Source organism: Caenorhabditis elegans, chromosome V (genome assembly GCF_000002985.6).
Source record: "Caenorhabditis elegans chromosome V".
NCBI lineage: Eukaryota > Metazoa > Nematoda > Chromadorea > Rhabditida > Rhabditidae > Caenorhabditis > Caenorhabditis elegans.
Window position 1 is genome coordinate 8,729,319 of NC_003283.11, and position 21,841 is coordinate 8,751,159.

General features: G+C 32.0%; 5 protein-coding genes and 1 pseudogene across 7 annotated transcripts; all 6 read left to right on the forward strand.

Moving 5' to 3' along the window:
- The first annotated feature begins 81 nt into the window (after positions 1–81).
- ZC196.5 (DUF713 domain-containing protein) lies at positions 82–3,477 on the forward strand. The gene is made up of 15 exons (NM_072847.6): positions 82–331; positions 378–494; positions 806–862; positions 1,245–1,295; positions 1,339–1,401; positions 1,798–1,892; positions 1,961–2,038; positions 2,086–2,216; positions 2,263–2,413; positions 2,470–2,626; positions 2,671–2,856; positions 2,899–2,949; positions 2,999–3,121; positions 3,172–3,234; positions 3,280–3,477. Exons 1-15 carry the CDS (start codon positions 140–142, stop codon positions 3,457–3,459), a joined length of 1,695 nt encoding a protein of 564 aa, NP_505248.1. The 5' UTR covers positions 82–139; the 3' UTR covers positions 3,460–3,477.
- A 310-nt stretch (positions 3,478–3,787) lies between these two features.
- Positions 3,788–6,467, forward strand: ZC196.4 (Death domain-containing protein). Its single transcript, NM_001359788.4, has 12 exons — positions 3,788–3,808; positions 3,839–3,939; positions 3,986–4,099; positions 4,320–4,421; positions 4,571–4,642; positions 4,685–4,831; positions 4,944–5,102; positions 5,163–5,372; positions 5,475–5,663; positions 5,705–5,884; positions 5,932–6,190; positions 6,244–6,467. Exons 2-12 carry the CDS (start codon positions 3,904–3,906, stop codon positions 6,375–6,377), a joined length of 1,602 nt encoding a protein of 533 aa, NP_001346704.1. The 5' UTR covers positions 3,788–3,808; positions 3,839–3,903; the 3' UTR covers positions 6,378–6,467.
- An 883-nt stretch (positions 6,468–7,350) lies between these two features.
- ZC196.3 (DUF713 domain-containing protein) lies at positions 7,351–9,203 on the forward strand (the record flags this gene model as incomplete). Of its 2 annotated transcripts, NM_001313365.2 has the most annotated exons (10): positions 7,356–7,448; positions 7,498–7,581; positions 7,626–7,787; positions 7,833–7,949; positions 7,994–8,044; positions 8,159–8,177; positions 8,223–8,314; positions 8,364–8,552; positions 8,601–8,780; positions 8,826–9,189. In NM_001313365.2, the coding sequence occupies 10 exons, from the start codon at positions 7,356–7,358 to the stop codon at positions 9,117–9,119; spliced, it is 1,281 nt and encodes a 426-aa protein (NP_001300294.1). In that variant the 3' UTR covers positions 9,120–9,189. The 2 variants fall into 2 exon arrangements, with proteins under 2 accessions (NP_505250.1, NP_001300294.1); NM_072849.2 differs by having other exon boundaries at positions 7,351–7,448; positions 8,159–8,314; positions 8,826–9,203.
- Positions 9,204–10,117: 914 nt separating this feature from the next.
- On the forward strand, positions 10,118–12,993 carry ZC196.2 (Major sperm protein). Its single transcript, NM_072850.4, has 6 exons — positions 10,118–10,293; positions 11,715–11,955; positions 12,023–12,137; positions 12,181–12,294; positions 12,351–12,671; positions 12,870–12,993. The coding sequence occupies exons 1-6, from the start codon at positions 10,119–10,121 to the stop codon at positions 12,939–12,941; spliced, it is 1,038 nt and encodes a 345-aa protein (NP_505251.2). The 5' UTR covers position 10,118; the 3' UTR covers positions 12,942–12,993.
- A 492-nt stretch (positions 12,994–13,485) lies between these two features.
- On the forward strand, positions 13,486–15,727 carry ZC196.1 (annotated as a pseudogene). Its single transcript has 12 exons — positions 13,486–13,548; positions 13,598–13,681; positions 13,724–13,890; positions 13,939–14,058; positions 14,105–14,165; positions 14,274–14,445; positions 14,495–15,002; positions 15,051–15,181; positions 15,227–15,313; positions 15,357–15,465; positions 15,514–15,630; positions 15,677–15,727. Coding segments are annotated over exons 1-12 (1,670 nt in total).
- A 1,112-nt stretch (positions 15,728–16,839) lies between these two features.
- On the forward strand, positions 16,840–20,879 carry B0507.6 (ULP_PROTEASE domain-containing protein). The gene is made up of 13 exons (NM_001356709.3): positions 16,840–16,906; positions 16,955–17,038; positions 17,094–17,255; positions 18,153–18,272; positions 18,320–18,379; positions 18,562–18,668; positions 18,720–19,209; positions 19,355–19,502; positions 19,599–19,672; positions 19,887–20,209; positions 20,252–20,360; positions 20,408–20,530; positions 20,605–20,879. The coding sequence occupies exons 1-13, from the start codon at positions 16,844–16,846 to the stop codon at positions 20,857–20,859; spliced, it is 2,118 nt and encodes a 705-aa protein (NP_001343610.1). The 5' UTR covers positions 16,840–16,843; the 3' UTR covers positions 20,860–20,879.
- Positions 20,880–21,841: the final 962 nt, after the last annotated feature.

Below are 21,841 nucleotides of genomic sequence, written 5' to 3' on the forward strand. Positions count from 1 at the left end.
GAGAGAAATAGACACAACAAACAAAGTCAAAATGACGCAGAAACTTCTTGCTAGTCGTAGTTTCTCACATGAAATAGATTCCAATCAGTTTTTTCTTGTTTATGTGATTTATATAAAAAATATTTGATTCTCATTCAAAATGCCAATCCCTCCTAAAATCAAAAAAGGAAAGAAGAAACGATCGCAAGAAGTGAAGAACGACAGGAAAAAAGAATTTTCGAAATTGGACCAGCCGGCAAATTATAAAGCTATTCGAAAAATTAGCCCAGTGCCAAAAAAGGAAACAAATATTTATTCACCAACGGCAAAATCAACAGCTCCCATTCATAGAGTAAGTTTTTTTGTAATTGGAAAGTCAGAAAATAATCAGAGTTTAGGAATTCAAAAAACAGCAAAACTATGGAGTTGGGAAAGCTGTACCAGTTTCATTCAACGATCCTAAAAAATTGGAAAACAACAACTACATTCATATTCCCACAACTCGACGTCCTAACGTGAGTTTTTTATTTGGAAAAATCAGTAATTTTAATTTTAATTTGGATTAATTTTGTATTCGAATTAAAATTATTATTTGTGACAAGTTCTGTATATTTTGAATTTTAAGAGGTAACAACAAAATCTGATGTTGTTACCAGCATGATAACTTTATAAAACATTAAAAAAAGTTCATTCGCCATGAAAAAAAGTTTCTTATTGATCTGAGCATTTGAAGAAAAATTATTGTTATTAATTTTTTGCAATATCTCTTTGTTTCCAGATTTCTGCAGCCAGATTCATCTATAAAATGAAATAATTTATTTTTCAGCCTTCCATCAATCAGCGAAATGTAGGAAGTACATTCAGGACAACTCCACAGCCTTCTGTATGTTTATTTTTGTTGAAGCTTCTTTTTCAGTTTTATTTTTCTCAATTGTAAAATGAACTTGGGTTTTAAATGGCCATCATAAACTAACACTTTGTAAAATTCAAACATTTAGTGGAATTTTCATTTGAAATTTTTTAACTCTCATCGCCCATAGTCTTTTGACAAAAACATTCGTTTTTCAATAAATGTAGTTTATTTGTACTGGAATGATGTGACTTAATGCTATACATGAAAATAAAATCTCATTGGTCAAACTGAAACTACGCTTAAAAAGCTCCAGAAATCTCTTGATATATTGAAATTTTGATCATTTCTCAAATTTTGCTGGTTGAATGAATTTTTTTAAAAGTAATACAAATATCAAAAAAAAATCTTTCAGGGTTCAACACATCAGCCAAACATAATCAGCACAACACCATCACCTATACAGGTTTGTTGTGACGCTTTGAAATTTGAAACATGTTTTTTTGTAGAATGTGACAGAGAAAACAGGAGATTACAGTGGAAACACAACGAATTCCACCATGAATATATTGGTAACTTATTTTCAGTCTTGGACATTTTGCAAGGGTTTCAGCTATTTTCTTACTAATATCACCTCAAAACTTTTCAATGTTGTTGAAATAAAAAATGCTGACATCAAAATCTGCCAATTAATAAGGTCTTGCCAATTTTGAAGAAAAAAAACCATAGAATTGTCCTACGTTTAATATTAATATTTAAAACGTAAACAGTCCATAAAATTTGAAGGAAAAGTGTTTTCTTTGATTAACGATTTCACAAAAAGTGACAGAAAAAACAGTGATAAACAATTTTGGGAACAAAATAAAAATAAAAAACCAAAAAGTTTTGCAAAGTTCTAATAGATTTTTAACAATTCCAACTCTGACACTATTCCACTTTTAAAAACCTTTTCATAACTTTCTGTTCAGCCAGTGCACCCAAATGCTGATATCGTTTTTCAAGAATCATCAGTACTAATATTGATTTCTTTACTGCTGTTTGCTGCAGTTTATTTGATAATGAAGTGAGTTCGTTATCTTGTGGAAATTTCTAGATGGCATGTGGCGTCGCACCTTTTAAGAGAATTTGCAGGGCCTTCAAGTGGATTAAGAGGGTGTTTCTGAGGAAATTCAGAAAAAGGCGGTCACCAGTTCAAGCTGAAAACACAATGTGGGTTTCGATTTTATCAAAACTTTATCATGTAATTTTTTTTTCAGAATCCAAAGTGATAACGTGGGTCCGAACTTACCAGAGAAAAATGAAAGAACCAATAACAATGACCCAGCTTCACAAAGTGTATCGGATTTTCACAATTGTTTAGATTCAATGAGGAGCCTCCTGGTTGCAGGTGTCTAACAAATTGTTTTTTTTTTAATATTTAATATTTGTTTCAGACCAAATGGAACGAGCTTCAGAACAAATGGAAATAACGAAACAACGAAAGTCAAAAGCTGTAAAAAACAATCAAGAGTTGGATGATGACTGGGGGGCTTACACAACTTCTTCAAATGCTGAAGAGAAAATTTCAAAAAAATGTGACTCTCTGTAAGTAAAATTGTTTAATCATACAGAAATAGGTTTCAACAAATTTAAATCTTCAGACAGGAACCAGTTAAATTGAAGCGAACTGAAAGCGAATCTTCAAGTATCACAGAATCCAAGTTGTACGAAGATGAGCTCAAGAGGTCGTTAAATCAACAAAATCAAGAATTTGAAAACACTATGAAAAAGTTGCGAGAAAAACGAGAGGAAAGAAGGGTATATATAGAATATATCAGACTTTATAAGTTTTCAGTTTGCAGAGATTGGCCGATGAAGAAGCGAAACAAAGTCGTTTCGAATTCCAGCAGAGAATTGTAGCCTTCCATTCGTGCGTTCTACTCCGAATTCGTTTCGAAGAAAAAGAACAAGAGTGGCAAGATTTTCTGAATGGCCTAAGAAAACCACTAGTTTCAATTTTAAAATCATATGATGACTTCAAAAATGAGGTGCTTCACTTCTATCTTTTCATTTTAACGTTGTAAATTTAGATCAAATTTTCAAAGAGTGAACTTGATGAATCCACAAAGATTAGCATTCAGGTGACAACTTGATCCTCTAAAAACTGTTTGAAACTTAAAAATATTTTAGAATGAAGGAAGAATATTTGCAATCAAAGTTTTTAGTGCTCAGAAAATGTTATCTGAAGCATTCGATTTCCTTCAAAACCTTACAGAAGAATTCGATGGAAAGATATTCATCAAAATGATAATGGTGAGAAAAAACTACTTTAAAAAAATATTTTGAAACACTTTTTTTTAAAGAAATCACTAAACGATCAGGAAGCTAAATGTGATGACATTGGCAACGCATTGGTTGAAGTTATGGTTTGTGATACCAACTAGTATAAAACAAATAGAACATGTATTCAGAACTCAGTTAATGTCGGGAAACAAGATTATAAGATTTTGGATGCAGCAGTACTACGTTTAAATCCCAATTCAATTCCTAATACTTCACAACTCAAAAGAAACTCCATGATAGCAAGAGAAGAAGATTATGTGGTTATTCGGAATTCTAAAACTACCAAATGGTTTGATCATTTTCAATAAATAATTATTCCTCTCGTATTGATTATTTCTTGTCCAATTAATGCATTTGTAATTACCAAAACCAAATTTTTGAAAAATTTCGAACCAAATTATATTTCAAAAACTGAGCAATTTTTGTTCTTTTCGAAATACTGTTACTCGTTGTCGGAAGAAAACACTCCGAGATTTAAGACATTTTGACCTTGCAATTAAACAAAATGAATGTCCACGAGTTTAAATTGACAAAGTTTATCAAGCTTATCTTTTCAGAATTTCACCTTTTTTGAAACATGCAACAGGAACTGTTTGAAGCAAAGATCAATTGTATTTATTTGGAAATGTCTTCCTCATCGTAAAACGCTAACTAGCTGAACAGTTTTCTTTTCTTCAAACTGTTCTTATCTCTTTCTCTTCCTCTTTCTTTTGTTTGCGACTGTCCTACTATCACCAAATATAATTTTAATAATGGACACGGAACCAATGTGTGGAATAAGTGAGGAAGTGAGGATTGCTTGTGTTGTTTTCTATTTCTATTTTTTCTTTTCAGAGCAAAAAGCATATCATACATTTTATTTTGGAATTGACATACTTCATTTTCAGTAAAAATGTGCTGGATTCTGGAAAACATCTGATGTGCTCTGATTTAACACGATTCAGAGAAGTGATTTTTTATGGAACATTATATCTTAAAATAGGAGGACGACCGCTTTCGCAAAAATTGATTTTTTCTGGTGTATCATCAAAATACTCTCTTTAAGTGTGCAAAAGTTTAAAAAATGAATTTTAAAAAATGTACTGAAATACAGTAACAGGACTCTAAAGTTCTATGTTCGCTGAAAATGTATTACAAGTGTGAGTCGAAACATTTTTCTTTTTTTCAGAGTTGGGACGACCTTTATCTCAAGAATAATTCATTTTTTGAGCATCTGTTCAATTTCTTGGTCAAAAATACTCATGGTATAACGGAGATTCGAGATGAATCGGTAGGCACAATATTTTATTTTTCCAATTGTGAACCTGGATTTAACAAAACAAATCGATGAGAGAGTGTCCAATATACGGCTGTTGCTAACAAAAAAAATTTCAACTTTTTCAACTTTTTCAACTTTTGAAAACCTGAACTTTTTTTCAGGGAAGAATTATCGAGATTTCGATTAAAGTGCCACAAAAAGAAAAATGTGCAGTGGGAAATCCTGTCAAAACGGTAACTTAATTTGAAATAATCAAAAAATATGATTCATTACAGGAAGAAGTTCCACTAGATGAGCAAATAAACATATCATTTGTGAATTGCACAAAGTCAACTGAAATGCAAATTTCACTTGATCTTCAAGACGAATCAAAAAACATTTCAGTCGAAACAGAGCTACAAGACTCTTCTTCCAATGAAAAAGTTAGTTCAAATTACCCAATTCGGAAAGTGTTTTCCTTCGCGTGAACCGTCTAGTTTTTTATTTTAAAAAAATGGCACTATAGAAATGTTGACTCCTCACTATATTTTGCAGACAGAGCTAACAATTGAAGATTCTGCACAAAAAAGTTTTCTGTCGGATTTATTTAGCGACTTGGAACCAGTCGGCAAAAATGTTACTAAAGAAAATACAATTGAGGATGACAAGAAACCAGATTTTTGTGAATATTCAAACATTTGCGATGAATTTCTCGTAAGTTATTATCAATTAACAGTCTATCTTTTTTCAAAGTTTTTCAAACTCTGTTTTCAGGAAAATTACCAAAAGATGGAAAACGAACATAATGAAATGACTTCAAAATACCAGATACTTGGCGAAAACAAGAGTGAGCTAAAGGAGCAAGATGATTCAGAAAAAGAGTGTGAAGAACAGAATGGAGAGTTTCTAGAAAAACTTGAAAATCAAAACAAAGTTAACAGCAAACTATTGAAAGAAGCTCGGCGTAAAAGGGAAAAAAGAAGAGTGAGTGAACACATTTCCATTTATAAAAACTTTCCGGATACTAAATGAGTCGGCACATCGCTAGTAAAAAAAGTAAGCTACTAGTAAGCTCTGTTTTTACAGCGGGAGCTTCAAGAAGATCTGGAAAAAATGAGACAAAATCAAAAACAATGTTTCGAAGCATGGCTGTCTGGAATGAGGTTACGACAACATTTCAATGAAAAAGAACAAGAAGTTGGCAACTGGATTAAGAAATGCTACAAAAAACCAATCACTCGGTTGTTGAATTATTATGATGATTTCATAAACTTGGTAAGAAACAGATAATTGTGTGATATGTGAATCGGATTTAGACACGCGGACGGACAAAATTGAAAAATAGAGGTCAGGACTTAAATGATGATATACAAGAAGAGATAATTTACTTCCATGAAAAAGTTGCAAGTCTACTTGATACATTTGAAACTTTGTTCAATCAACTGGGGGAACTCTCCAAAATTTCTGAAAATGCTCTGTTTATAGAAGTTTTACGGGTAAAAAATCTGAAATTAGTTTTAAAAATTCGGTTTTAATTTTGCAGAAGAATATATGTGAACATGCAAACTCTCTACATCCCATTCTCAATGTCCTTGAGAAAGATTGTCTTTCTCGTGACTGGAAGAATAATCTTGAAAAAGAGTTTTCCAGTATTAATACTTTAAATATACCTACAACTGGAGGGCTACGCAAGATTTGCAAAGATGCATCGTTCTCTGATTATGTTAATTTGGAATTTCCGAAGAGAATTCCAGAAAGTTCTGTAACAATTGAAGATGTATCAAATAGAGATATCGCTGAGAGTGAGCAATTCCTAGAGAAATTAAGAAAATCATCTCAAAATAAGTCATTTCAGGCTCGAATTCGGATGTTGATCAGTTGTCCAGTTTAAACTTGGACGGCGTGGTGTCTCAACCTAAAAAACCTGATTTGAAAAGAGACCGTTCAAGTTCAAGAACTTGTGTAGCACCAAAAAAGTCGAAAAATTAATGAGCAGCAGAGGCTGTTATTAATCGTTTCTATTTAGTAAATATATTTTGTAATAAATTGTGTAATATCATAATAAAATTTTCTCCTATTTTTCATAATCAAAATTATCATTAAATTACTAGCATTTACTAGACGATTATACAGTAGAACACAAGGCAAATACATCTCGCCAACTGACCCGGAGTATAAATCTGCATCCGAACGCAATGAACTTTTTGAGCTCACAACACTACAAACGCGGCGCCAAATCTATGACAGAAAAACTATTATGAAGATGATTAATGGTAAACTAGATCTCAACGTACCTCAATTTTTTACATATTCTGAAAACACACGAACTCGTTCCAAAAAGAAAGTCTCATGGAGCAGATGTAAAACTAAAACTAGAAAACATTTTATTGTAAACCGTACGCTGAGTAACCCCAAGTTTCTAAAACATATATCAGATCTTGAATAACGAGATGTCTGACAACTGATGATTGCAACATGAACTACCCACATAACATTATTTCCTCCCGCCTGACCTAACTGTCCTGTTAACAAACTTTCGTTCCTATTTATTCTTTTTGTTTTTATCCCTCTTATTCAGTGTATTGTATTTATGATATATTGTATGTGTACATTTTTCTTTTTCCTTCAACTTTTTCCACGTCTCCTCGCGAGCGTAAATAAATTAAATTAAATTAAATTAAATTAAATTAATTATAATTAAGACTTGATAATGTCTTCTTTACTTTTCGAGTAATGTTTTCTATAAATTTCATTTCTATTTTATATTTCGTTCTCTTCAAAATCTTTTTCACAAATAAGAGTTCAGCTTCCTCCTGACTATCGGTATTTCATCATGAAAAAGATACTATAGTTTAATTCCTTATTGTTTATTGCTCACTGTAATTTTTTTACAATAAATATCACGTTCACTTTACAGTCGTGAAATATCAGCAATTTTGAATATTATTTCTTTTCATATTCCAGAAAATGTCCTCATTTTTTACATTTTTTAAAAAATCTGTACCCGCCGTTAAAATAAATGTGGAAATGATTGAAAACTTCAATAAATGCGATGGCGAGGTAATTCTTCATTAATTTTCACTAGCGATTAATTTTAAAAAAATCACAGGGTAACTACAAGAAGTTTTACAAAGAAAATCTTGATTTTCTTATGTCACTAAACACTTATCTTGAAAAAACATCATTTGATAAAGTGAGTTCTATTAATTATACATTTCGCTATTGAGTAAGTTTCAGGGAACTCTGGAGATATCGCTCTGCAAAAATTTTATACCATTATTTGATTATTTGTCTAGTTGGAACCCTGAGAGTTCAGAATTTGAAATGATCGACACCTCATCACTTGAAAAATATGTTCCAGAAGTTTTAGAAGATTTAAAATATGCGATTTTCAGCTCTGTGAGTTTTTAACTGAATCCTTTTTGAAGATCGGTTTCATTTCAGAATTGGACTGATTTTTATTTCAAGTACCGAAGTGCGGTTGATACAATCATTGAACTATCCAGAAAACAAGGAACCGTTGATATTTCTATTCAGATTGGTAATAATTCATGTGAAAGTGTAAGTTTGGAATTAAAGATCGAATTAACCATCTACACTTTCAGTTCAAAGACAGAGATTTTCGTAGGTACACTTATTATAAACTGGGAAATATTGTGAGTATTTCATACTTTGTTTTTTTTTTCTGCAGATTACAAAAAAATCATTAGAATAGTAGTTGTAGTAGAATCATTAGAATAGTAGTTGTAATTTTAGGATTCATATTTCAGTCTGAAAAACCAGAAAACCGTGAGTTTGAATCCACATGCCAGGACGAAATAGATTCATATATAGATGATCAAAATTTTGAAAGGAAGTTGGAACAACAAGAGGCAATTAATTCCAAAGAATTGGAAGAGATGAAAAAGAAAAGAGAATTGAAAAAAGTAATGATTGGAATAATTTAAAATTTCTAGCAATGTTGTATTTTTATAGAAAGAGTTCGAGGCTGAATTAGAACAAATTCAAAGTCAAATGAAAAATCGTTTTATTGCACTATTTGAATGTATCAGATTAAAACAAAGATTTGAGGAAAAGGAAGAAAAAGTTGCTGATTGGATTCAAAATTGCTATAAGCAACCGATCAAGAGATTCCTAGAATATTTTCGAGATTTTCAGAATGTGGTAATTTGCATTTGCTAGTGTTTAAACATAATTTTTTTAAACATTTAGGCGCGTGAATGGAAATATTTTAAACGCTTACCGTCGGAATCACTTCAAGATGCATATGAAGAAATATCAATTCTTTCAGAATGTGTATTAAGCCTATTTGATACTCTTGAGTTTCTGTTTATCCAACTCGGTGAACAACATGACATAGCTACAGATGCATTATTCATCAAAGTTCTACAGGTACTCTCGTGTGTATTATCTTTCCAATGAAAATCCAATTTTCAGAAAAGTATAATTGATTTTGCACTTGTTTTATCATCGATTCTGAATATTCTTGATGTGAACGCCCCGTCCCACGAATGGTATAAACAACTCGAAAAGTTGTTTTTTATGATAAAGCTCAGTGACATTCCGACAACAACATCACTACGAAAAATTTGCAAAAAAGCCGTCGTTTCCAACTATGAGCAGTTAGAATTCCCGAAGATACACCTCAAGAGTTACGTCGTGATCCACGAACAAGACAATGTTCAAGCAGAAGAAGTTTGTACTTCTGAAAGTAAATGTGTTATTTGTTAAGTGATATAGATAATTTATATTTATATTCACTTCATACATACATATGTATTTACAAATTATATTCACTGAATGAAAAATTGATTTCTTTTAATCGACATACTTCGATGCCTTCAGAATCACAAATAAATTATAGAAACTTAGAGAAATTTAAACAAGTTTCTTGCCTTTGGAGGAAAATTGAAAACATCCAAAAAGTATGATATTTTCAAGGCAGTTTTCTACACACCGTCTCTGTGTTCATCAAACATCGGAGATCTGCTTTCATTTTCCGTGTTCAAAACAGTGTTTCGTAAATCTACTTCGTCTCTTTCAACAACCCTATCTATCCTATCAACCTATCGCTGGTTAGTTTTGACAAAATTAGGGAAGAGTCTAATGTTCAACCTAATCAGTTTTGCAGAAGGTAGAAAACAGAGTTGAACTCACATTGAGACGTCGTAGAGAATAAAACATTTAAAAAGTGAAATCGTGGTTTTTATAATCTCTCAAGTTTCGAATATGTTTTATCATGATTTGTTTTCTTCTAACTGTGGAACTTTTTTTGCAATTTATTTGGAATGAATTTTTGTAAGATGTTGAAATATGTACACAAATCTTAGCTATCTTTTAGCTATTGTAAGTAATTGTAAATGAATGTTTGGGGTTATAATAATTACTAAAAAAAACGTTTTTAAGATGCTGAAAATGATGTTATAATCTTTATGAGTTTTTGAGTGAGTTTTTATTGAAAAAAAAACACTCAGAAGTGGAAGACTCCATAATTATACTTGTGAGCATGATTTTATGTTTTGAAGACAAAAATATTGTGTTCTCAAAATAAAAAAGATTTGTTTAGTTGTGTGATCAACATTAATTTGTAAACAATCTTATCAGCATCTCTCTCGCGTTTTAGTCATAGCAATTCGTAGCGTTTGTTCTTTCGAAAAACGTTTCTCTCATTTTCTTGAAAGTTTCTTTGCTCTTTGAACGTTTCTTCGCTAATTTTGAATGTGTTCAGGAATGTGTGGTAAAACAATTCTTCTTGAAGTGACTCCCTGCGACAATTTTGTGTTCAATAAATCAACAAATCTGACTGATACTGCCTATGTTACTCTGAAAAATATATCTGAGAAACCAGTATGTTTCAAAGTGAAAACGAGTGTACCAAATATGTATGTCAGTCGACCAAATCCTGGTAAGTCACATTTATTAGAAAACTTTTCTCAAAAAATTACTTATGTATTAGGGTGAGCAATAAGTTTTTTCGTATTTTCTCAGTTTTCATCCTTTCTCAAATATTTTGTATGTGGTACATAGTATTCTGTTAGTAGTGCGAAATATATTGATACCATATATTTCCGCCCACTTCCAAACTGATTCATCCTCAAAACTTCGCTCGAAAAAAATATCCAATTTTTTCGATTTTTTCGGATTCTTTGGGAAATCCAAATGTCAGTACTCCGTGAGGTATTAGACCATTAGTTGTATACATAATATTAATTAAATTCAGAACTGAGCAGTATTAGATACCTTTTTCCCTTTTTGTTCAAAAATATAAAAAATATTACAAAAAATTACAGCAAAAAAAATACATTTTGATTTTGAGAGGGTATAAAACCGACATCGTAAAAAAATATAAGTACGGATGAAACTGCAATGTTGTTCTTCAGATTAATAGCAACATTTCTGCAGTTGAACACTTTTTGATATCTAAAACCAGTAAAAAGTGACAGGCTATTTAGTCAGAGGCACTCATTTTCGCTGAATCTGCCACATTCTTACGTTTGCCTACGTAGTTTTGTTAAATCTGAATTTATCAAAAACATTTTTCACAAAAACGACCAAACTTGTTGAATATGAAATCACAACATGTAATAATGTGTTTTTTGTTTTTGTCTTAACTTGATTTTTGCAATACGTGCAATTCGCAAAGTTATCTTAAAATTTTTTTTTCTCGAATTTTTTTGATTCAAATTTAGAGAAATTTTCTCAATCTTTGGTGTTTTTTGTTCCAACGCTTGTAACTTCCTGGATAACATTGTTATCAAAAACTGATCAACTGAAAAGTTGTGCACAAATATGTAATAAACAACATTGCAGTTGAACACTTTCTGATAAATTAAGATTTAACAAATCTACGGAGGCAAATGTAAGAATGTGGCAGATTCAGCGAAAATGAGTGCCTCTGACTCAATAGCCTGTCACTTTTTACTGGTTTTAGATATCAAAAAGTGTTCAACTGCAGAAATGTTGCTATTAATCTGAAGAACAAGATTGTCGTTTTATCCGTATTTATATCTTTTACGATGTCGGTTTTATACCCTCTCAAAATCAAAATGTATTTTTTGTAATATTTTTGAACGAAGGAAATTTAGTAAAATTTGGATTTCCCAAAGAATCCGAAAAAATCGAAAAAATTGGATATTTTTTTCGAGCGAAGTTTTGAGGATGAATCAGTTTGGAAGTGGGCGGAAATATATGGTTTCAATATATTTTGCACTACTAACAGAATACTATGTACCACATACAAAATATTTCAGAAAGGATGAAAACTGAGAAAATACGAAAAAACTTATTGCTCACCCTAATAAATACAATTTGAATCTACTGCTTCAGATTTGCTGAAACCTGGAGAAGCGAGGCAATTATCTGTCAAGTTTCGATCGAGCGACAAAGTTAGCCTGAACGCAAAATCATACAAGCTCAAAATAGAATCATGTGAATTTGAATCTGAAGATATTGATGATTTGAAAAGTTTCTGGAGCAGCATCCCTAATGAGAAAATACTTGTCCATAAGTCACCTATTATTCTTGGGACTGGAAGCAGCCCAGATTTTAGAAATGATCAAATTGCATCGTGAGTTTTCGTTTTTCTTAATTGAAATATCTTAAGAGAGATCTACTTCAACAATAATTTTTTTTAGAGAATCTTCGAGACAATCATCTCCTATTCAAAATGTTTCTGATGATGGCAAAAGTTCACATCATTCAACAGCCAAACAATTACAAGAAAATAATGAAAATTCAAAGAGCTTAAAGGTTGTGTTAATTTGTTACCTAAAAATAACAATCATAGTTTTAGTATACTAAACAACTGGTTGAAGTGCCTTTAGGCGAAAATCAACAAGCTGATCAAACTGGAACCACCTGTGATAAAAAAGACGAGTTTCAAAAAAAAAATCAATTGGAAGTTGAGGTTAAAATTAAAAAATATATTATTTTTAAAAGTTCTTTTTATAATTTTTTTTGCAGATAAAATTTGTGGATAAAATTCATGAGATCAAGTCCCAATTAGAAGACAGTTTTGAATTAAAATTGAAAGAAATGGAAATGAGACTGGAGGAAAAGTTCGAAAAAAGGATATCAAGATTAACACAATTTATGGAAACAATAAGTTTGTCAAATAGTCCTGGGAACTCTAGACGCGTTTTTGAATTGGACGATAATTTTTCAATAGTCGCAAAAAAGGAATTGGAACAAATGCGACAAGATTTCGAAAAAGTGCTAGATGGGCAGAACAAAATAGCAGAAGAGAAAATGAATGAGTTGAGGAAAAGAAGAGAGGAGCTTCAAGTATGAATTTAATTTTCATTTGAAAGAAAAGTAAAGTTGTTGCGTGGTTTGTTTTTAACTTTGAACGCCCAAGTTTTTTTACCGAATTTAAAATTTTAAGGTTTTTTATTGAAAAAAAATCAATTTTCAATTTTGTATTCGAATAGAAACTTTAAAATTATTCAAGGGCCAGACCACCAAAAACATGCATTATTACAGAGAGAATCAGACGAATTGAGAACTATGGAGGAACAACTTGGCATAACGGAAAGAATCTTCTGGGCGAATTGATAAGAAATTACTGTTTTTTTTATTTACAAATTTTAATAAAATTTAGAACTTTTTGGAAGATTATAACAATTTAAACAATTGCCTTTTACATTTTCTCATATCAGGTGTAGATGACAACCGCATAAATGTTGGACAATGTGGTAAGATTTTCGCGGGACTTTACGAGGACTTATAAATAGAACACACCTGTTAATTTGATTGTATTTAACTGTAGATTCTGATTTTTGGTATTGTACATATGATAGTTCTACCGTTTTGTTTGTTTTCCAGTGAATATTTGTTGCAGATAGAAGATAAACTTTCATTATTCATAGTTTAGACATAAGACATAAACCCCTCCCAAATTTAATGAAAGTGTGAGATGATTGATTTTTCTTTCGGTATTTCTCACATTTTCAATAAATTCTTTCTCATACCTATTTCATGTACACAAACTCTTATCGAAAACACAATTTAGACGTAGCAATACATTTCACTGTTCTCTATCTCTCTTCAGTCACTAACTTCATTAGTTTCACTGCAAAACAAAAAGTATTCCAGAAAAATGGTCCAATATTTTTGTTTTGATGCAGAAATGATTTCTTGTTTTAATGAATGCACTGAAACTGTAAGTTTTCAATATATTGTTTCATATTCTAAGTATCTAATAATTTCAGGGCTACTTTGATGAATTTCTAACAAAATATGACGCTTCTATAATAGAACTTGGTGATCAACTGAAATATGTTTATTTTCCAGCAGTAAGTAAATACATAAATGGCTAATCTATATTTCAGTTAAAGAGCACTGCCTGTAAACACTATTGTACGAATTTCAAGAAATTTTTCAATTACTTCCTACACTCACTATCAGTGGTCAACAACTTTTCTCTAAACATGATGCCGGGATTGAAAATGAGAAGACTATTGTTTCTTTTCTAAACGATTTGAGACATGCAATTGATTCAAAAGTTAGTCTATATTGATTTCTTAAGTTAGATAACAAGATTATGCTTCAGAACTGGGATGTTTTTTATTTCAAATACCGAGATGTTGCTGATTTGATAATAAAAAAAGCAAGACAACAAGGAAGAGTGGATGTTCAAATTGTTTCTAACAACGGAAAAGTGTTGGCGAATGTGAGTTTTCAAAAATAAAATATATCATTAATGTGTCACTTTACAGTTGAAAGACAGGGATATTCATAGTTTCAAAAGAAGAGTATAAGCAAAAGCACATGAATTCGGTTAGTTCATAGTTTATTTGTAAAATGGGAGGTTTGTAGTGAGATCCCATAAAAAGAACAGATTTATCAACGTTCATTGTTTTGTAATTCAGTGTGAAAATTTTGCAGTAAAATGTTGACTTGTGGGAGATTGAGAGGAATCAGAAAAACACTGAAGTTCTATTTTATTCTAGCCGATAAGTCAAACAAGAAATAATGGTCCTATTTTTAAAAAACGCCCACCCATAAGAGTCATAAAGCATCAAAGTGAATTAGCAAACATCGACTCTCCTCAATTACGGTAATTCTAATTTACTTTGGAGACAGATAACGGATATCTACTCATTCAGAACCCCGGATCGAATTAAAAACGGAAACACTCCATCTGCAACAAATTCAGCGACCTCATCACAAAAAGATTATCTAAAAACTTCCATTCCTTCTGCGAACGTTACGTCTACTGAAAAGACAGAATTTGGATCAGCCAAAAGCAGTGTACCCCGAGTGACCTGCAATTCAACTAAATTGGAAACTGCTCAAGCGACTCATGAAAATATTGTATTGGATCCTAAGAAGAGCTCTCAAAATACATTACGATCAGATAGTTATCCTGATACCGAAAAGAAGAGAATCTTGCCAAGGAATACTTCAAATTCACATCACGAAATCTGTAATGATGTATTATCACATCAAGAAAAACACGAAGAAGAAGGAAATAATGAGCCAAAAACTGTTAATGAACCCATTGAAAAAGTAAACGAGAAATGGAATTCAAATGACACTGAAAAAATAGATGAAATTATTGAAAATCTTACGATTTCGATTGATGCAATGAAAATGAATATATCACAAGAAATGGTAAGGAGATTAAAAAACATACACTACGTTTAATCAATTTGTTTTTAGGAAAAAAATAAGGTAAATAAATCAGAAATGAATAATTTCGAAATAGAAATGATATCTTCAATGAGCGAGTTAAAACAAAATATGGACAATAAAATGCAAGAAATGATGCAACTTATGAAAAATTTTGTTCAGTACGTTTGTGAAAACATAATACTACAATTTTAGTAATTTTTCAGATCAGGAAAATCAGAAAATAGTATGAAGACAAATGCAATCTCGGAAAACACGATAAATGATGTCCACCAAGAGCAGCCCGATGACAAGTTTGATCCATTTTAGAAAGAATATTTTGAGCTATAGTTGCAGACATTTCAGAAATTCAACTTCAACATTTGAAAACGGTGAAACCAGCGATGATATCAGCGCCGTCGATTTTGAATTAGTTCAGAACATTCCACAGCAAGATCAATTAAATGTAAAAATTAAAAATTAGTTGCCTATTTCTTTCGTAAATTATTTTTAGATTACAAATGAAAACGATGACGATTCAGAATCAAGCATTTTTTATTCAATTGGCAGAACAAAATCGATTGTTTAGTTTCGTCTTGATCAAGTAAGAAATGACCGTGAAAATATGAACGTGAGTACATCAAGATGCTTCCTATAATCGACTATAATTCATTCAGCGTGAGGCAGAAAAAGAAATACAAGAGAGGCTGCGAAGAATTCGTAAATAACTTAATTTAGCGTGTTGTCGAAACGTTCACAAGTGTTTTAAATCATAAAATAAAAGTTGTAAATAAAAACGTTTTTTTGTATTCTTTATATTGCCTCACTTTTTTTTACAATGACGCAAACTTTAGTCTTCTATAGGCGAGTATTCATTGTACTCTTCACTTTGTGACAGCGCTGTGAGAAAGTTTAAAAATATAAATTTTCAAACAAAAAAAGCGGGAAATTTCGTTACGACTTCAGACAGCCGTGAACATCTTTTTTGGTGTATTTCGTTTACTGTGAAATTTTTTCCTAATCAAGACGTCACGGAGGCGGGTTTTCAATTCCCATTCCCTTGCCTTTCTTAACCCTGCTTGTGCTTAATTTGTCTTCACGTTGTTCACACGTAACTAAACACCTACTATATACATATATTTTTCTTTCTCAGTTTATTTCCATCATTACACATTTCGTGGTGTTTTAGAAAGGCAGAAGGGAGAAAAGACATCGAAAGGTGGAGCATGAATAAAAAACCATTTGACTGTAACATTGAAAAATGTGATCCAAAAATGTGAAGGAAAAATTTTACAATTATGATTCAAAGATATGCACATCTTTAACAACTGAATCATAAATTCCTTGACGGTGTTATATTTTTCCGTGTGATGATTGTTGTGAGGTGTCGTCCAACTACTTGTGAATAATATATTTGTTCGTTTGCCCATTGGTTTTTAATTGTGTCCCAAGCTCTATTTTTTTGCCAGCAAAACTTGCGAAAGTTCATACCCTTTAATTTATCTTTTATGTAAAGGTCGCGGAGTCGCTTCAACAAAATAAATATTAATTCCTATTTTTATGATATTTCACAACCTCTGTCAATGATACTTAAACACTTTTTTGAACATTCCAACTTTTTATTAGACACAGTTTTTCACAACTGATAAAAGTGTGAGATATTTTATTATATTTTTCTTTCAGTATTCCTCACATTTTCAATAAATTCTTCCTCATACCTATTTCATGTACACAAACTCTTATCGAAAACACAATTTAGACGTAGCAATACATTTCACTGTTCTCTATCTCTCTTCAGTCACTAACTTCATGTTTGATTGCAAAACAAAAAGGATTTCAGAAAAATGGTCCTATATTTTTATGTTGATGCAGAAATGATTTCTTGTTTCAATGAATCCACTGAAATTGTAAGTTTCCCATACATTGTTTTGATTTGAATATTGCATTATTTGCAGGGCAATTTTGATGAATTTCTTACAAAATATAACACTTCTTTGATGGAACTCGGTGATCAACTAAAATATGTATTTTTTCCAGCAGTAAGTGAATACATACATACATATATGACTTATATAATATATAATCACATTAAAGAGCACTGCCTGTAAGCACTACTGTACATACTTCAATCAATTTTTAAAGTGCTTTCCTGTTCGCAATCGTCAACGCTTGCTTTCTGAACGGGATGTTGGTTTTGAAAACGAGAAAGTTGTGTTTCTTTTTCAATCCGATTTCAGACATGCAATTGATATGAAAGTGAGTTTATATTTTTTTAATACGCTCGGCAATTCGGTGCCCCTTTCAAACCAACTATACCCACTTCTCAACCAACTTTGGCCACTTTTCAACTGCCATTCACAGAAGTGGGCAAAGTTGGTGAAAGTTGGTTAAATCTGAAAATTTTTTCACGCTGCCACACCATTTCTGTGAGCCGCCGCGCCTTGGAAGGATAACATCTGCCTCTTACAGGATTTGAACTTCCCTGCTTTCTATCGTTGGATTCGTATTCTATTGTCTTATCTGCGTAGCCATACCGCGCACGCGAAGCTTTGCAATAGTTTCAAAATAAGTAATGAGTAGCTCATGCGCGTAGTTTTTTGCCTGATTAACGATTTCGTGACATGGAAAGCATTTCAAGTATTTTGGGTTTTTTGACAATCCGATGCCTAGGTATTTCTTGAAATGTCGTAGGAACTGTTTCCTCTCTAAATTTTTTTAGTTGGAAAATGTGGCAAAAGTTGTATGGTATGTTATAGTGGGTCATAGAGATTATAATAAAAATAAAATAAGTGTTTTCTATATCAAACGTATCTAAAATGCTTGTTTTTGGCTAGGCTATTCTGAATATCTCTGAAACATTGAAAACAAGTGAACGCACGTTGGCTAAAGTTGGCCAAAGTTTGCTATACTTGGTTGAGAAGTGGCTAAAGTTGGCTGAAGATGGCCAAAATTGGCTAAAGATGGCCAGAGATGGCGAAACTGGGTTGCAAATTGACTGGTCGCTCAAAAGTGGTTGAAAAATGAGCAAAGTTGGTTAAGAAGTGGCCAAACATGGTTTGAAAGTGGTGGGAGGCTGAAGTTGGTTGAGAAGTGGGGAAAGTTGGTTTAAAAGTGGCGCCGAATTGCCGAGACGATAACAAGATGATTTTTCAGAACTGGAATAATTTTTATTTCAAATACCGAGATATTGCTGATTTGGTGATAACAAAAGCAAGAAAACAAGGGAAAGTTGATGTTCAAATTGTTTCTAACAACGGAAAAGTGTTTCCGAATGTGAGTTTTTAAAAATAAAAATAAATAATTAATGTATCACTTTACAGTTCAAAGAAAGGGATATTCATAGTTCAAAAGAAGAGTATAAGCAAAAGCACATGAATTCGGTTAGTTCATAGTTTATTTGTAAAATGTGAGGTTTGTAGTGAGATCCCATAAAAAGAACAGATTTTTCAACGTTTATTATTTAGTGAATCAGTGTAAAAATATGGTAGTAAAATGTATGAAGTTGAGGTGTGGGAGGCATTGAGAAAACTGGGAAAAACACAAAAGACAAAACTTATTCCAGCCCATAAGCCAATCAAAAAATCAGGGCACTATGTTGAAGAATCGCCCACCCAGATTAGTCAGAACTCATCAAAGTGACTTGGCAAACATCGACACTTCTCATTCACGGTAATTTAAATTTACTTCAAAGACAGAAAACGGATATCTTCCTTTTCTCAGAAACCCGGCTGAAACCAAGAACGAAAACACTTCATCTCGCACAAATTCAGCGACTTCATCACGAAAAGATTATCTAAACACTTCCATTCCTTCTGCGAACGTTACGTGTACTGAAAAATACAGAAGTTCAGAATTTGGATCAGCCAAAAGCAGTGTACCCCGAGTGACCTGCAATTCAACTAAATTGGAAACTGCTCAAGCGACTCATGAAAATATTGTATTGGATCCTAAGAAGTGCACTCAAAATACATTACGATCAGATAGTTATCAAGATACCGAAAAGAAGATAATCTTGCCAAGGAATACTTCAAATTCCCATCACGAAATCTGTAATGATGTACAATCATATCCAGGAAAACATTATGACAAAAACACATCTAGTAATTTTGTTTTCAATTTTGAAATCGATGAGCATCCCGTTCCAATTACACCTACTTCACCGAAGCAAAACTATGAAAAAACATACAAAGACGGAGATAGTAATCAAACAGTGAGTGTCATTTCCTGCGAAGTTGGATTATATTATCCTTTAAATCCATAACTTAGCTAGAAATTTGTATGACCACCATCGTACATATATTAAAACGTCACAGTTTGCACTCCGAATACGTGAAATTGAACGTTTTTACTTTTAGGGTGGCATTTGCGAAATTGAGCATTCAGAAAACGTTGTTGAATCGTTCGAGGTTTTGGAGAACAATAAGAAAACTGAATATTTTTTTAATGTGATCAATGAATTGCGATGTGACTTACAACCAGAAGATGTTCCTTGTTATAGATCAAGTAAGTGCTACGAAACCGAATGTTTTATTTTTTCATAGAGACTAATTTTATAAATAAACACCTGTGTAGATGTTGTATAAATTTGTTTTATTTTAGGATCTAAAGAACATATTACAAATGGAATGGCAGATTTCAAGAATGATATGTATAGTTTGAAGCGAGAAACTGAGGTTGGTAATCTGAACACATTGCAAATAAAATTAAATTGAAAAAAATTTTCTCAAGTCAAACTTAAGTGAATTCATGGATACTTACAATTCGGACTTTAAAAATTTTACAATAATGGGAACAGTTAGAATTTTGGCAGTTTATTGTATAAGCATACATCCTACTTTAGATATTATGGAATATGAAATAACTTCCTATTGAAGTTTATTTTTGTAGGAGAGGGTCGAAGATGTTGAAAAAAGTGAACAACAAATTCGTATAAATGGAAAAGGACGTTTATCATCAATACAACATGATACTGAAGAAATTGATGATAGTACCTTTAAGAAAAAGCTTCAAGAGCAGAGTGAGCGCAACAAAATTGAGTTAGAAAAGAAGAAACAAGAAAGAATGAACAAGAAACGAAAATTCGAAGATGAGATCAGAAAATTGAAAAATGAATTGATAGAACGATTCAATATGATAATGAGTTGCATTGCACTCAAACGCAAGTTCGATATTCAAGAGGATTATTGGAAGGATTGGATTCATGGATGCAGGTAAAGATTTACCTTAAATAATTATTAATACCTTGTTGTCAGGCAAAATATCAGTAAACTTCTAAATCATTGTCATCAATTTGTGTATGATGTTAACAGTCACAGCTACGGATTACGAGAGAGTAAAAACGTGGATTTTAACGAGCTCGAGGTTTTTAACACTTGCGCCCATTCAACTCAATACAGTTTTTATTTCAGCTGGAAATAACGAATCTTCTTGGGTTTACAATGATGACATACAACGCAATGGAAGACAGTTTTGCAAAGCTCAAAGAGCTTGAGCGCATGTTTCCAGACGCCTCATTTGTTCGAGTATTTCAGGTAGAACATTTGAAATTTTCCTAGTTAGAAAATAAGATTTCAAGTATAGTGCTGGCTTATCCTTCATCTTTCAGAAATGCATTGCTGACACTGCAAAAATCATATTGGAAATTTATGATTCTTTCGGCGTACTTTCACTCAACCCAAATGAAAGCAACTATCAAATCCTCCAAGACAAGCTGCAATTTTTACAACCTTCAACGATTCACTCTACTTCAGATTTGCACAGAATTTGCAACGAACATGAGTTCTCCCCAGTTTATCAAAACATTGAATTTCCCTCAATCTCCAATAGCTCGCCTGTATATGTTTCTGAGATTTCAGAATAAACACAGTTTGATTTTGTGAAGTGACATGTTATCTATGATTTATAATACAGTTATCGTAAATGTTTGTTTAAGGTGAAGTGTGGCCCATTTATTATATTTGTTATATTGTACATTATTCAAAACAAATCGGGAAAATCATGAAAAAAACAACTTGACGAACTTCGATTGTTCGAGTCTTGCTCATCTTCTTATTCGAAATTCCACGAGTATGAGTATCCACGTCCTTTTGAACAAACTAGAGATTTTTAACTTGCCCACTTCATCTTATTGGTTGAAATAGGGCGGAGTATCGATGATTAATCTTGCTGTTTTCTCTTTGGAGATAATTCAAATAGAGAAATTAGCAAGTGTTGGAAAATTGCTTCACTGAAAGTTGGGAGTGTGTTTTCATTCGATATCACTATGCCAAATACGTCATTTAAAAATTTGTGTTTAAGGGTGAGGAATGGTTTCATTCTGTGTCATGTATTGTGTCTTGTTTACCGTGATTGTTTCTTTATACAGAAGACTTTATACATATATTGATTTTAAAAAACTTGTATTTTTTTCTAATTTTATACAATGTCGACATATTGTTTCGATTTCACATAGTGTTTGAATGATTTTCATACGACAGAAACGAATATTTTTTCTCACATTAACACTTGCTACCTGAAAGAAAATTTTCAAAATAGGTCAAAACTAAGAATTAGCGGCAGAGAGCACTCTGAACTAAGAAAAAAGTCGGATTGAAGTTTTAAAAGTTCATTTTTCACAACATTAGAGGCACTTAAAACTGGAGTTCTGTAATCGATCAAAAAACATGTTTTTCTGAAAAATATAATATATCTTGAAACTATAGCAATGTGTTCCCAAACTCCGAACATATACTTAAAATCTCGGCAATTCGTCGCAACTTATCCACCAACTTTAGCAACTTAAGGCGCCAACTTTACCCTTCCGCAACTTATCCGCCAACATTAGCAACTTTTCTACCAATTTT